The 12,071-nt window shown below is 44.7% G+C and overlaps 1 protein-coding gene across 1 annotated transcript; it reads left to right on the top strand.

Annotated features, from left to right (window-relative positions):
* Positions 1–2,021: 2,021 nt before the first annotated feature.
* Positions 2,022–2,450, top strand: LOC131910646 (small ribosomal subunit protein eS25-like). Its single transcript, XM_059262534.1, has one exon. The coding sequence runs from the start codon at positions 2,060–2,062 to the stop codon at positions 2,435–2,437; it is 378 nt and encodes a 125-aa protein (XP_059118517.1). The 5' UTR covers positions 2,022–2,059; the 3' UTR covers positions 2,438–2,450.
* The last annotated feature ends 9,621 nt before the right edge of the window (positions 2,451–12,071 follow it).

The following is a 12,071-nucleotide window of genomic DNA, read 5'->3' on the forward strand; positions in this document are numbered from 1 at the left end:
ATTTCCTGTACCCTCATAATCACTCATCCAGTTACAATTTCTGGGCTCCCTGTTCCTTCTGTCAGTCTGTGTATACTCTTTTAAGTCACTAACTGTCTTGATTACTATAGACATATAAGTTTTAGAATCAAGTCTTGAGTCCCCAGGTTTTGTTCTGCTGCTTGAGTGCTGATTTTTCTGGGTGTTGTTGTTTTTAGCCTTGCCACATAAACTTTAAATCACTTATCCCCAGTGCCTTGCTCATCCATCATCAGGGAAGCTTCCTTCCTGCAGCAGATAGGAAGAGGTACAGAGACCCGCAGCCAGACAATATTCAGAGACTGAGAGAACTTGGGACATTCAGCACTAAATAGGATGTAAATAGGATGACTCCATCAAATCCCTTACCTCAGGGATCAGGGGACCCTGTGGAAGAGGAAGTGGAAAGAGTGAGCCAGAGTGGATGGAGGACACAAAGGAAACAAGGCTCTCTAAATCAACATGGTCAAGGACATATGAACTCACAGAGACAGAGGCAGCATGCACAGGGCCTGCCCGGGTCTGCACCAAATGGGTCCTAGAGCTGAAAGGAGAAGTGGACACACACCCCCATCCCTAACACAGAAGCTATCTCCAAATGATAACCACTTGCAAATGAAAATTCAGTTTTCTCCAAGAGGTTCTCACTGCAGAAACAAACTATTCTTATGGGCAGGCTACATGCCCAGCACCTGGCCGATAGACAACAAAATCAATGGCATCTCTGGGAGTTCTTTGTCTCATAATGTAATGTGAGAACTTTTTTTTCACTCTTTTAAAATATTTTTTCTCTTTCTCCCTCCCTTCCTGTCTTTCCCCCTTGCGTATATATTAGGACTTCTGCTTTTGTGTTTTTATGGGATTCCCAAGGGTGCAAATGAGCCAGTCTTTGTCTATGTCTGTCTCCCTGGAATCCTTTCCTTCTGTTTGTTTGTCCTATTCCAACGTGCTTGTTTTTGTTTTAACTTATTATACACTTTCATTTTATGATTATCTCCCAGAAGCCCATTTGTGTTCTAATGAGAGACAGAAAGGGGCGGATCTGGATGGGAGGGAAGGTGGGGAGGAACTGAGAGGAGTAGAGGGAGGGGAACCATGAGCAGAGTGTATTATAGAAGTACCTATTTTCAATAAAAGAAAAGTCAAGTCACTATCACTACCCACAAAGCAGTCTGCTGAGATGTTGGCTGAGACAGCACTGACTCTACAGATAGCTGTTCCTACCTGGGTGTTCTAGCCCATGAATGTATGGTCTGATGGCTATTCATATCTGGGTGTTCTAGCCCATGAATGTATAGTCTGATGGCTATTCATACCTGGGTTTTCCAGTCCATGAATGTATGGTCTGATGGTTACTCATACCTGGGTCTTCTAGCCCATGAATGTATGGTCTGATGGCTATTCATACCTGGGTATTCCAGTCCATGAATGTATAGTCTGATGAATATTCATATCTGGGTCTTCTATCCCATGAATGTATAGTCTGATGGCTATTCATACCTGGGTCTTCTAGCCCATGAATGTATAGTCTGATGGCTATTCATACCTGGATATTCTAGCCCATGAATGTATGGTATGATGGCTACTCATACCTAGGTATTCCAGCCCATGAATGTATGGTATGATGGCTACTCATACATGCACCATCTGGCCCATAAGTGCATGATGTGTTTGCATCCACTTACAGCTCCTTCGGCATCTGTTGTCTTTGCATATGAATCTTATACTTATCTTACCTACTTTAAGATAATCTGTAACCATTACTCATGGTCTGATATTCTGTTAACTAGCTACAGTCATGGAGGTCTGGCTATTCTTTTCTCGGCAGGTTCTTGGGCTATTTTTTTATATAGAAGAACATAATCTGTGAATAAAGTTTTACTTCATCCTTTTCAGTGTGTATACAGTCTGTTTCCTTTTCTTGTCTCACTGCAGCAGCCATGACTTAAAATAATGTTTGGATGTTAAGATATGATTTCCTTTTTTTCCCCCGACATCTTAGGGAGGCTGCAGTGGTCGTCACTACTCTCCGAGCTTCATCATGCCACCCAAGGATGACAAGAAGAAGAAGGATGCCGGAAAGTCGGCCAAAAAAGACAAAGACCCAGTAAATAAGGCTGGTGGCAAGGCCAAAAAGAAGAAGGGGTCCAGAGTCAAAGTTCGGGACAAGCTCAACAATCTGGTCCTGTTTGACAAAGCTACACATGACAAACTCTGTAAGGAGGTTCCCAACTACAAGCTCATCACTCCAGCTGTGGGCTCTGAGAGACGGAAGATTCGCAGTTCTTTAGCCAGGGCAGCCCTTCAAGAGCTACTTAGTAAAGGACTCATCAAGCTGGTTTCAAAGCACAGAGCCCAGGTAATTTACACCAGGAACACAAAGGGTGGAGATGCCCCGGCTGCTGGCGAAGATGCTTGAACAGGTTCAATCAGCTGTACATTTGGAAAAATAAAACTTTATTAGATCAAAAAAAAAAATGATACCCTTACTTTGTTCCTGATGTTTGGAGGATAGTGTCCGGTTTCTCGCAATCAAGCATACACTGTATTCTGTTTTTATTTCTGCTGTTGTAACAAAAATATCCTGACCAAAAGCCACAGCAGTAGGGAGGAATTTATTTGTCTTACAATTCCAAGTCAGTCCATTATCTGGGGAAGTCAAGGCGGAAACTTAATCACATCCACAGTCAAGAGCAGAGAGAATAAATGCCTAGGTACCAGCTTGTTTGCTCTCGGCTAGCAGTCTCCTCTTTTATACTGGTAGGGACACTATTCCTATAGAATGGTAACACCCAAAATGGGCTGGGTCATTCTACATTAATGAACAAGGCAATCCCCCACAGACAGACCTACAGGCCAACCTGATCTGGATAATTCTTCAGTTGAGGCTCTCTTCCCAGGTGATTCTAGAGCGTGTCAAGTTGACAGTGTGTGTGTGTGTGTGTGTGTGTGTGTGTGTGTGTGTGTGTGTGTGCGTGCGTGTGGTGTGGTGTGTAATGGATTTTGTGAAATGCTTTTCTACATGTCATTCAATTTTAGCAATTTTTCTTCTTTAGCTTACTTGTGTGATGGAACACAGTAATTTTTGCATGTTGAACCAGCCTTGCCTACTTAAAGTAAGTTTCATTTGGTTGTGGCATAAGCACATTATAGATAGTTGGATTCAGTTTGTAAATCTTTTACTGGAGATTTCAACATCTCTGTCTTTAAGAGATACTGGGGTTTGCAGAGTGTGGCAGCATGACTCTGGTACTACTATAATGCTGACACCATAGAACGTGCTAAAAGGATTCTGTCTGTTTCATTTTTCTAGAAGTTCTCAAGTGTTGAATCACACAAACCCTACTGTAGGATCTACTTCTGAGAAATACAACCCCAAACTTGATTGCCTTATCTGTAAACTGGAACCAACAACAGCCTTCTTCACAGAGTTCTTCTGAAAGCAACAGGTTAAGAGGGCAGATGATCATGATCGGGTGCCCACCTGGACCCCCTTGTTAGCTGAACGCACCCATTCTCTAACTTCTATGAGCCTGGATACTGACAGCTTACTTAGCAGTTCCTGTGTACAGCATCCTGCCCTTGGAGAAGAGGAACTGCCCCATCTGGGCATCCCCCAGGAGCCAATGTTAACAAACACATTGCCAACTCTGCTATCTACAGTGGAGGATGACCTCCTGGATACTTCATGTCTCAGATACACCCATGGATCTGGCCAATGCTAGATATCCCTGCTCAGTATCCCAAGCTTTTCTTAAGAGGAACAGCTCAATAAATCACATGCATTTATATCCCTAGGACCACTGGGAACCCCACCCTAGGGCAGCTGGCAGCTTGCATAGCCCTGGCATAGAACGAGATTCTGACATTGACTCCCGTACCAGATAATGATTGAGGACTCTCATGAGAGCTGAGCAGCACCAGGAGGTTCCCACTGTGTGGAGGAATGCAACTGCAGAGACTTTACCTGGGGTGAGCGGAACCACAGCAGGAATGGTGCTTCTTCCTGCTTCCTGCAATGACTTTGTGTGAGAGGTGTGAGGTGAGGGAGCTAGGCACCTTTAGGACTGCAGATCTGAGCGCTTGTGTTGAAAACAAAGTTGATTGATGTTCTGAAGAAAGACATGACAGAAAGAAAATGAAATTTTGAATTTTACGGGAAAAAATAACCTGAAATGTAAGAGCTGGCATCTTTGGGATTCCTATGCTATCCCATGGTGCTCTAGGTAATTATGTCATTGAAAAATATTTCCCCACATGAACTGGCCTATATGTATATGACATCAGAACTTTTGGCTATCAGACCTAACATATTACAGCAAGAAGATCAGCCACATTGGTTATTCAGCCTTGTATACATAAACAAAGAGGAGACTAAGGAATTGGTTGTTCTGTTCATTTTGTCAGAGATGGTTCCTCCGTCATGAAGTTTACAGCTTTTCCCAATTCAATTAATTGGAACTCAGAAATGTGAGCACTGTGAAATAAAAGCTTCAGACATCTGGGGCTCTATGCACCATCCAGTGTAAAGGCACACCCAGTAACTCACAGCTTGTGGATGGTAGCTTTTAAGAGCCTTTATGTCTAGAACTACTGCTCAGAGAGAGGGAGGCATTTTGTTGATAGCTAGAGCACAAGACAGGTTTAGGGGATTTTTTTTCCTTAAAATGCAATTTATTGAGGCATCTCCTGTGTATTCCATTCCATGAAATCCATTTATTGACATTTACAGACAGCCCACACTTGAGGTACACAGTATACACAGGTACCATCTGTCTTCACAGCACAGGGTCTAACTCCAGAGTCAGACTGGAGACCAGGCAGAAGACTGGCTGCCCCAATAGAACCTTATGTCAAGGCCAAGGCGCCCACGTCCTCTCTCCTAGGACTCTCCATTAGTCATCCCAACCAGAGGGAGGACATCATGTTTGCAGCCACTTCGTTTGTGAGTGTATGTGAACAGGCACACAGGTGGGTGGAGACCAGGAAAATCTTTGGTTGTTGATCTCAGATACCATTTGTTTTGTTTTGTGAGACAGGGCCTCTTATGGGCCTGGAACTCATGTAGAAGCCTAGGCTGGCTGGCCAGTGGACCCCAGGACTCCACCTGTCTCCGTCTCCTCCGAACTGGGATTACAAGCATGTACCACCATGCTCAGCATCTTTTTCTTCTACATTGATTCTGACGGTCAAATTTCAGTGCTTTCAAAATAAGCACTTTTCTGACGGAGCCATCGACTCAGTCTGGAGCTACTTCCAAATGAAAATGCATGGGCACATTGAATGAAAGGCAATCTGAAAATGATAAATTTATGCCTGAGAGAAGATGGGATGTGATCAAGAGTAAGGCTATTAAGTGCTTTCTCAGTAGCACCAAGGACAAGAGCACCAGACAAAGTAGGCAGCAACACATCCTAACAGTGTGAAGGATGCTGACGATGCTAAGACCCCAAAGGTATCAACAACAACATCAACACTGGTGTAAGTGACTGATGCCACAACCACCCCTGTACATACCATTCCATTTAATTTCCTACTGATATTATCAGTGTACACACATTTAATATTCAAACTGACAAATTATAGAACGTTTAGTTCTATATATTTCATCTTACTCAGTAGTTAAGTTGATGATACTTCAACCTTTCCACAAACACAATTTTGTATCATTTAATACTGAAATCAGCATAATTATTCAAGGACATCTATTAATATACCCATTTGTGTACCTTTTACTTCACATGCTACTCAAGTTTTTATTACCATTTCAACTTTCGGGGAATGTGCGGGGAGTATGGGTTGGCACCCAGAGGCACACACCCAGAAGTGGCAGAGCTGCGCTAAACACAGCCTCCCTCTCTTTAACACAAAGTGTCCCCTCCATCTGCAGTAGGCAATGTGCAGAAGTCACTGTCGTGTGTCAAGGTCAAGGCCTATGCTAATGTGTATACTTCTCATTTGATCTCAGAACAACCAGATGAGGTGGGTTCTATTTTCAATCTTCATTTAGCTGATTTCAAAAATGGCACCCAGGCAGATTATGGCAATTAAGAGAGACATCTGCTGAGAGTTGAGTTTGACTAAAAATACAGGGTCTGGGCCGTCACTACCATTAAATCCTCTCAGAGCCAATGATGCAAGGAGATGAGCCGTGACTGAGAACAGGACCTAGGCTCAGGAAGGAAAAGAGTTGGGGGAGACTGGCTAGAAGAAGACCCTGGAGAAGCAGCTACTTTCCTTGGATTCTATTTTTTCAAGATTTATTCTACTAGCTGAATATAGTGGTGCACACCTTTAATCCCAGCACTAGAGACGCAGAGGCTGGGGGATTCCTGTGAGTCAGAGGCTAGCCTGATCTATATATCCAGTTACATGACTGGCTACATAGTGAGACCCTGTCTCAAAAAAATATTTATTTTATTTTCAGTGTTGTGGGAGGAGAGTTGCGTATATGTGTGCAGGAACCTGCAAAGGTCAGAAGAAGACATTGGATCTCTGGAGTTGGAGGCCCATGTGAGCTGTCTGGCATGGGTGCTAGGAACCAAACTCAGGTCCTCTGACAGAAGCAAATGTTCTGGACTGTGGAACCATCTCTCCAGCCCCAGCCCCCTTCCTGGTGCTTTTGAAGATCTTTTTTTAGTTTATGTGTATGTATATTTATTTGTGTCTGTATACATGTATACCATGTGTACAGAGGCCAAAAGTGGGCATCAGATCCCAGGATGCTGGAGTTACAGGCAGTTGTGAGCTGCCTAAAGTGGGTTCCAGTTCCCTGGAAAAGCAGAAAGTGCTCTAGACTTCTGAGGCCATCTCTCCAGTCCCTTCCCTGGGTTCATCAATCATGAGAAATGAGACAGATGCACTGATAGGTGAACACCCACATTCTTAGCAATCAGGTATTTTTAAACCTGATGTATCAGAGCTCTGGGGTTGTAAGTGATAGGAAGTGATTCCGCCTCCTGCAGCAAACCAGCACAAAGATGTCCGGACTGGAGATGTCTGCTTCACATGGGGAAAGAGGGCATGATGTTTCATAGGCTAAGCATTCAGATAGCCTACAAAGTCTAGAAGATTCTAAAGACTGAAAAGGTGAAATTACAAACTGCCCAAGCAAGAAAGGAAACAGGAGAAGCCAGCCATGTAGCCATGTAAAATCCCAGTCCCTTATCAAGTCTTTTTTTTTTAACTTCTATTGATTCTCTGTGGTTTTCACATCATGCATGCCGATCCCACCCATCTCCCCATCCCCCCACATCTGCCCTTGCAACCTCACCCCAAAAGCCAAACAAAATTTAAAACAAAAAACCAAACCAACCAAACAAAGCAGAACAAGAAAGAAGAGAGAAAAGAAGAAAAGAATCTCCTTGCGGAAGCTGTGGTGTGGCCCAGGGAGTCACACCACAGTTTAACCCTTCCTTCAGTCCTTTGTCTTCATTGCAAGTGTTCGCTGCCAGGAGTCATCAGTCTGGTTGGAGGCCTCTGTCTTCTGTCACACAATGGCCTCTCACCGGGGCTCCCCTCTGGACTTGCCAACATTGTCCTGTGTTGTGGAGATCCTGTTGTGCTCTCTGGTGCTCAGATCCTACTCACTCACACCACCAGGGCCAGCTCCACTGTTCTGCCAGGTAAAATGCAGGGCTCGCTCTCTCTCTCTCTCTCTCTCTCTCTCTCTCTCTCTCTCTCTCTCTCTCTCTCTCTCTCTCTCTCTCTCTCGCTTTAGGGGGTAGATGGGGGAGGGGAATCAAAGCTCTCCTGTTCTCACACCCTCAGGGCTGGCTCACCTGCACCCCTGACAACAGGGTTACCTCTAGTGGGGTGCCCTGGTGGGTTGCAGAATTCACTCTCCTGTGTGCCGCAGCTGGTGAGGGTCAGGGCTAATTCTCCCAATTCGGCTGCAGTATCCTGGGAGGGGCAGGGCCAACCATCCCAGTGCCAGGGAGGGGCATGGCCAGCTCACCCCAGCCCTCTGTTTACAACACTTGTGATTCCCATGATCCCTTGTGGTAACCCAGGCCACGAACATCAGCAAAGACCCCAGCTGCAGTAGGACCACAGACTCAGACACAGCCCTCAGCAGGAGCTTGGACCTGGACCTTGCCATGGCCCTGGTGGCAGCACAGGCCATTCAGATCAGCTTGGCCCTGGTGGTGGCACAGCCCTCGGACATCCACATAGCCACAGGTTGTGCCCTAGCCCTCTGTCATCCTTGTGTCCTTAGGTGGCAACATGGGCCATGGACATCAATATAGACCCAGCTTTGGTAGAGCCATGGACCCAAACATGGTCCTAAGAAGCAGCCTAGGTTCCGATGTCACCATGACCCCAGGTGGCAGTGCAGGCCACCAGGTTTGGCATGGCCCTCACAGCAGTGTGTCCCTTAGACTCCAACATGTTCCTAAGTGGCAGTCTTGACCCCCAGCATCAGCATGACCCTCGATGGTATTAGGGGCCATGGACATCAATGCAGACCCACCATGGCTATTGTAGGGCCATGGACCAGACCCAGACATGGCCCACAGCAGCCCTAGCCCTGATGACGACATGGTCTCAGGTGCTAGCCACCTAAGTTGGCATGGTCCTTCAGACACCTACATGGCCATAGGCTGTATCCTAGACCCTGGGCATCCATGTGGCTTTTGATAGTAACAAGGGCCACTTGACATCAACATAGTCCCCAGTTATGGTAGGACCAGCAGCAGCCCAGGCTTGGATGTCCCTATGGCACAGGTGGGAGCTCAGACCACTCAGACTGGCATGGCCCAGAGGCACCGTGGCCCTCAGACACCAACATAGCTCTAGGTGGTAGCCCAGACTACAGGCCTCCTCGTGGCCTTTAGTGGTGACAGGAGCCATAGATCTCTTCTTAGGCCTCCTTATCTGCTTTAGGGTCCTGGACCAAGACTTGGCTCTTGGCTATAGTTCAGGCCCAGACTCACCTTGGACTGCGGTGGCAAGCAGCAGGTCATTCATGTCAGCCTGTTCCTAAACACTCTCACCGTTTCAGATCCACATCTCTCCCCAGCCCATGAACCTTTCCACCTTCCTCTCTTCCACATCCCCACCCTATACTCTATTATTTACCATAATAGTGCCTAAACATCTGGTGCCTCTGGTGCCTGGTGGGCTCCTGGTTGGTACAGAGCCATTTCTGGAATCCTCTCTTAGGCTAGGGCTAGAAACCCTGGGCTATGTTTGGTTGACTCCTATCTGCCTCAGCCACTTGGCATGAGGCTGAGCTGTTCCTTTGTCAGGGCTTAGAAGATCCAGTTACAAAGACAGAGAGCAGCACATGACTAAAGGCCTGTGAGAACATTTCAGGGAAGAGCAAAGACCAAAACAGATATAGGCAGCAGCCAAAGATAACCAAGACTTGGGAACGTGTCCTGAGAAAAACTGAGCAGGAGATTGAAATTTTGCTGTTAAGTTTGGGTATTGGAATCTGATGGAACTTACAATTCTAGCTCTCCTGACTTCCTTCTTTCAAGCCTTCATTTCTGTCAGCATCTTTTGAATGTGTTCAGCCATGACCATGACCTCTTCTCCTTCACTCCAATTCTATCACTTCCAATCACCCTTTCCCTGTTTTATTCCCCCCACAGTATTGTCTTCTAATGGACACAATGTGTTCGTTCATATTGTGTGTCTTATTTATCATCTGACCCAACCACCTATGAACACTAGGAACATTTGCTAGTTTTGTCCATGATGAACCTCACACATTAGAGTAGCAGGAAACATGTAGAGGAGTCCTGAGTAACCATTGGCTCGTGGTGATGGTTAAGAGCAGTTGTCAACTTGACAGGATCTAGAATTGTTTTAAAGAAACAAACCTCATGTAGACCTTTTGAAGAGCAGTTTGTCCAGAGAAACATGGATGGTGGAGACTCAGCTCACAAGGTTTCAGAGGTGAACAAGGGCTCTATCGGGAACTGGACTAAAGGCTGTCCATCTGATGTTCTACTCTGGCTGCTTTCTGTCCGTGTCCTGAGAATTTGAGTGAGACTGAATTCAGGAGTAATGGGACGGCTTGCCAGGGGAAAAGCCTCCAGCTAGAAGAGCGTTCATGCCGTTGCATGGTTACTGCTCTCATCTAAGCTACAGTGAAAGGAAATAAATGGAGCTGAAGGATCTGGAAAATGTGCATTTTGTTTGGTAATGTAAAGAATGAGAGTGAGGCCGGGCGGTGGTGGCGCATGCCTTTAATTCCAGCACTCGGGAGGCAGAGCCAGGCGGATCTCTGTGAGTTTGAGGCCAGCCTGGGCTACCAAGTGAGTCCCAGGAAAGGCGCAAAGCTACACAGAGAAACCCTGTCTCGAAAAACCAAAAAAAAAAAAAAAAAGAATGAGAGTGAGTTTGATGTTACAGACAGGCGGGATCAAGGCAGCAGTCACTGTCAAGAGATTTGTGCCATTAAAGAGAAGTGCCAAGCTCCGCCATGAAGGACAGAAAAGGAGTCCTGAGGGCAGGACCCCACCCACTGAAGACTCCAGCTTCTAAAAAGCAGAGCCCCTGAAGTGAGAGTGTTGCTGAGGGCTTCCCTGCTCAGGAACCACCATCTTGAAGGTTTGCGTTGGTATATAGGGTTTTCTGCATGTATAGGGTCCTCCATCTACAGAACGAGAGCCAGGTGTCTTCTGTTCTGATTTACATGTTTCTTCTTGCCTAACTGCTGTGGCTAAGACTTCTAATACTAGGCAAATGGACACCTCTTAAAAGGAGACACACAAATACAAAAATAGCATGTGTGTGTTCAATATGTACTATATATATGTGTTCAATATATAATATGTATACATGCACATATATATGTTATATATGTGTGTGTTCAATATCACTAATTATCCAGGAAGTGAAGATTAAAATCAGCTTGAGCTCACACTTGTCAGCTGGAGAGATGCTCAGCAGTTAAGGCTTTATCCCAGAGACGTAGGGATGGTTCAACACACAAAAATCTGTCAACATAATCTACCATATAAACAAACTGAAAGAAAAAAACCCACATGATCATCTCATTAGATGCTGAAAAAGTCTTTGACAAAATCCAACACCCCTTCATATAAAAGTCTTGGAGAGATCAGGGATACAAAAGGAACATACTTAAACACGTAATAAAAGCAATACCATAGGTGGAGTTTCCTTGCCCCGACTGTCTGCTCCCAAATAACTGGTAGCCATTTCCCAAGTAACTGACTCAGAGACTTAATATAAATTATAAATGTTACCTAATGACAGGGACATCAGGCTGCCTGGAGAGTCACCCAAAGTCCCTCTGTAATGTTGGGGCATCCATCCCTGGCATACAGGCCTAGAATATCTGACAGACTTTTTTGAGAAGCAGGGAATTTTGAAGAACTGTCCTACCTTGTTTTAGCAAAGTTTGGTAGTTGCTTTTTTTTCATCCTGCTGGTCCAGTTTGGACAGTAACTGTCAGCAATTGAGGCAAGGGCAGTTTCTTTGCCTACAAAGCTAGTTTTTGCCATAAAGAAAACTAACTCCATATGGAGTTTCTTTGATGCCCATCCCATCATCTTCTCTGAAGTAGATTGGTGCTACTGGAGCAGACATGTCTCACTGTCATGAAAAGCCTTAGGTTATTAAACATATTAAATGTCATATTCTGTAGGTCTTTGAAGTGCTTGAAGACCATCTATCTATCTAAATATATCTGTTTATGATCTTGAAAACATATCTAACATGACTGTAAGTTTGACTATTATAGATGACTATTAATCTGTATTTTTAATTATGTATTACATTTTTAATGAGTTGCATAAGCATAATACCCCAAACAAGAGTAGAAACATACATAAATATAACAAAATTAACTTTAAATTTGTATCAATATACAAAAACCCATACCAATGTAAAATATTTAAGAGTAGTAGTTGCTTTTTTGGTTTAAAAGTAAGTTTAATAATCTATCCTTTTATACTATCACTTCTAAGTCTTATCCACCTCTTTGCCTTCAGAAAGAGATCTTTGAATTTAACTCCTTTGCTTAGCCTTTTTCCTGACTATGACTGATAACAATTTGTAACCAACCTCCCTTTAAT

Source organism: Peromyscus eremicus, chromosome 5, assembly GCF_949786415.1.
Source record: "Peromyscus eremicus chromosome 5, PerEre_H2_v1, whole genome shotgun sequence".
Classification (NCBI taxonomy): domain Eukaryota; kingdom Metazoa; phylum Chordata; class Mammalia; order Rodentia; family Cricetidae; genus Peromyscus; species Peromyscus eremicus.

Coding starts and splice junctions, on each gene's coding strand:
- LOC131910646 (XM_059262534.1), top strand. CDS start 2,060: ATGCCACCCAAGGATGACAAGAAGAAGAAGGATGCCGGAAAGTCGGCC.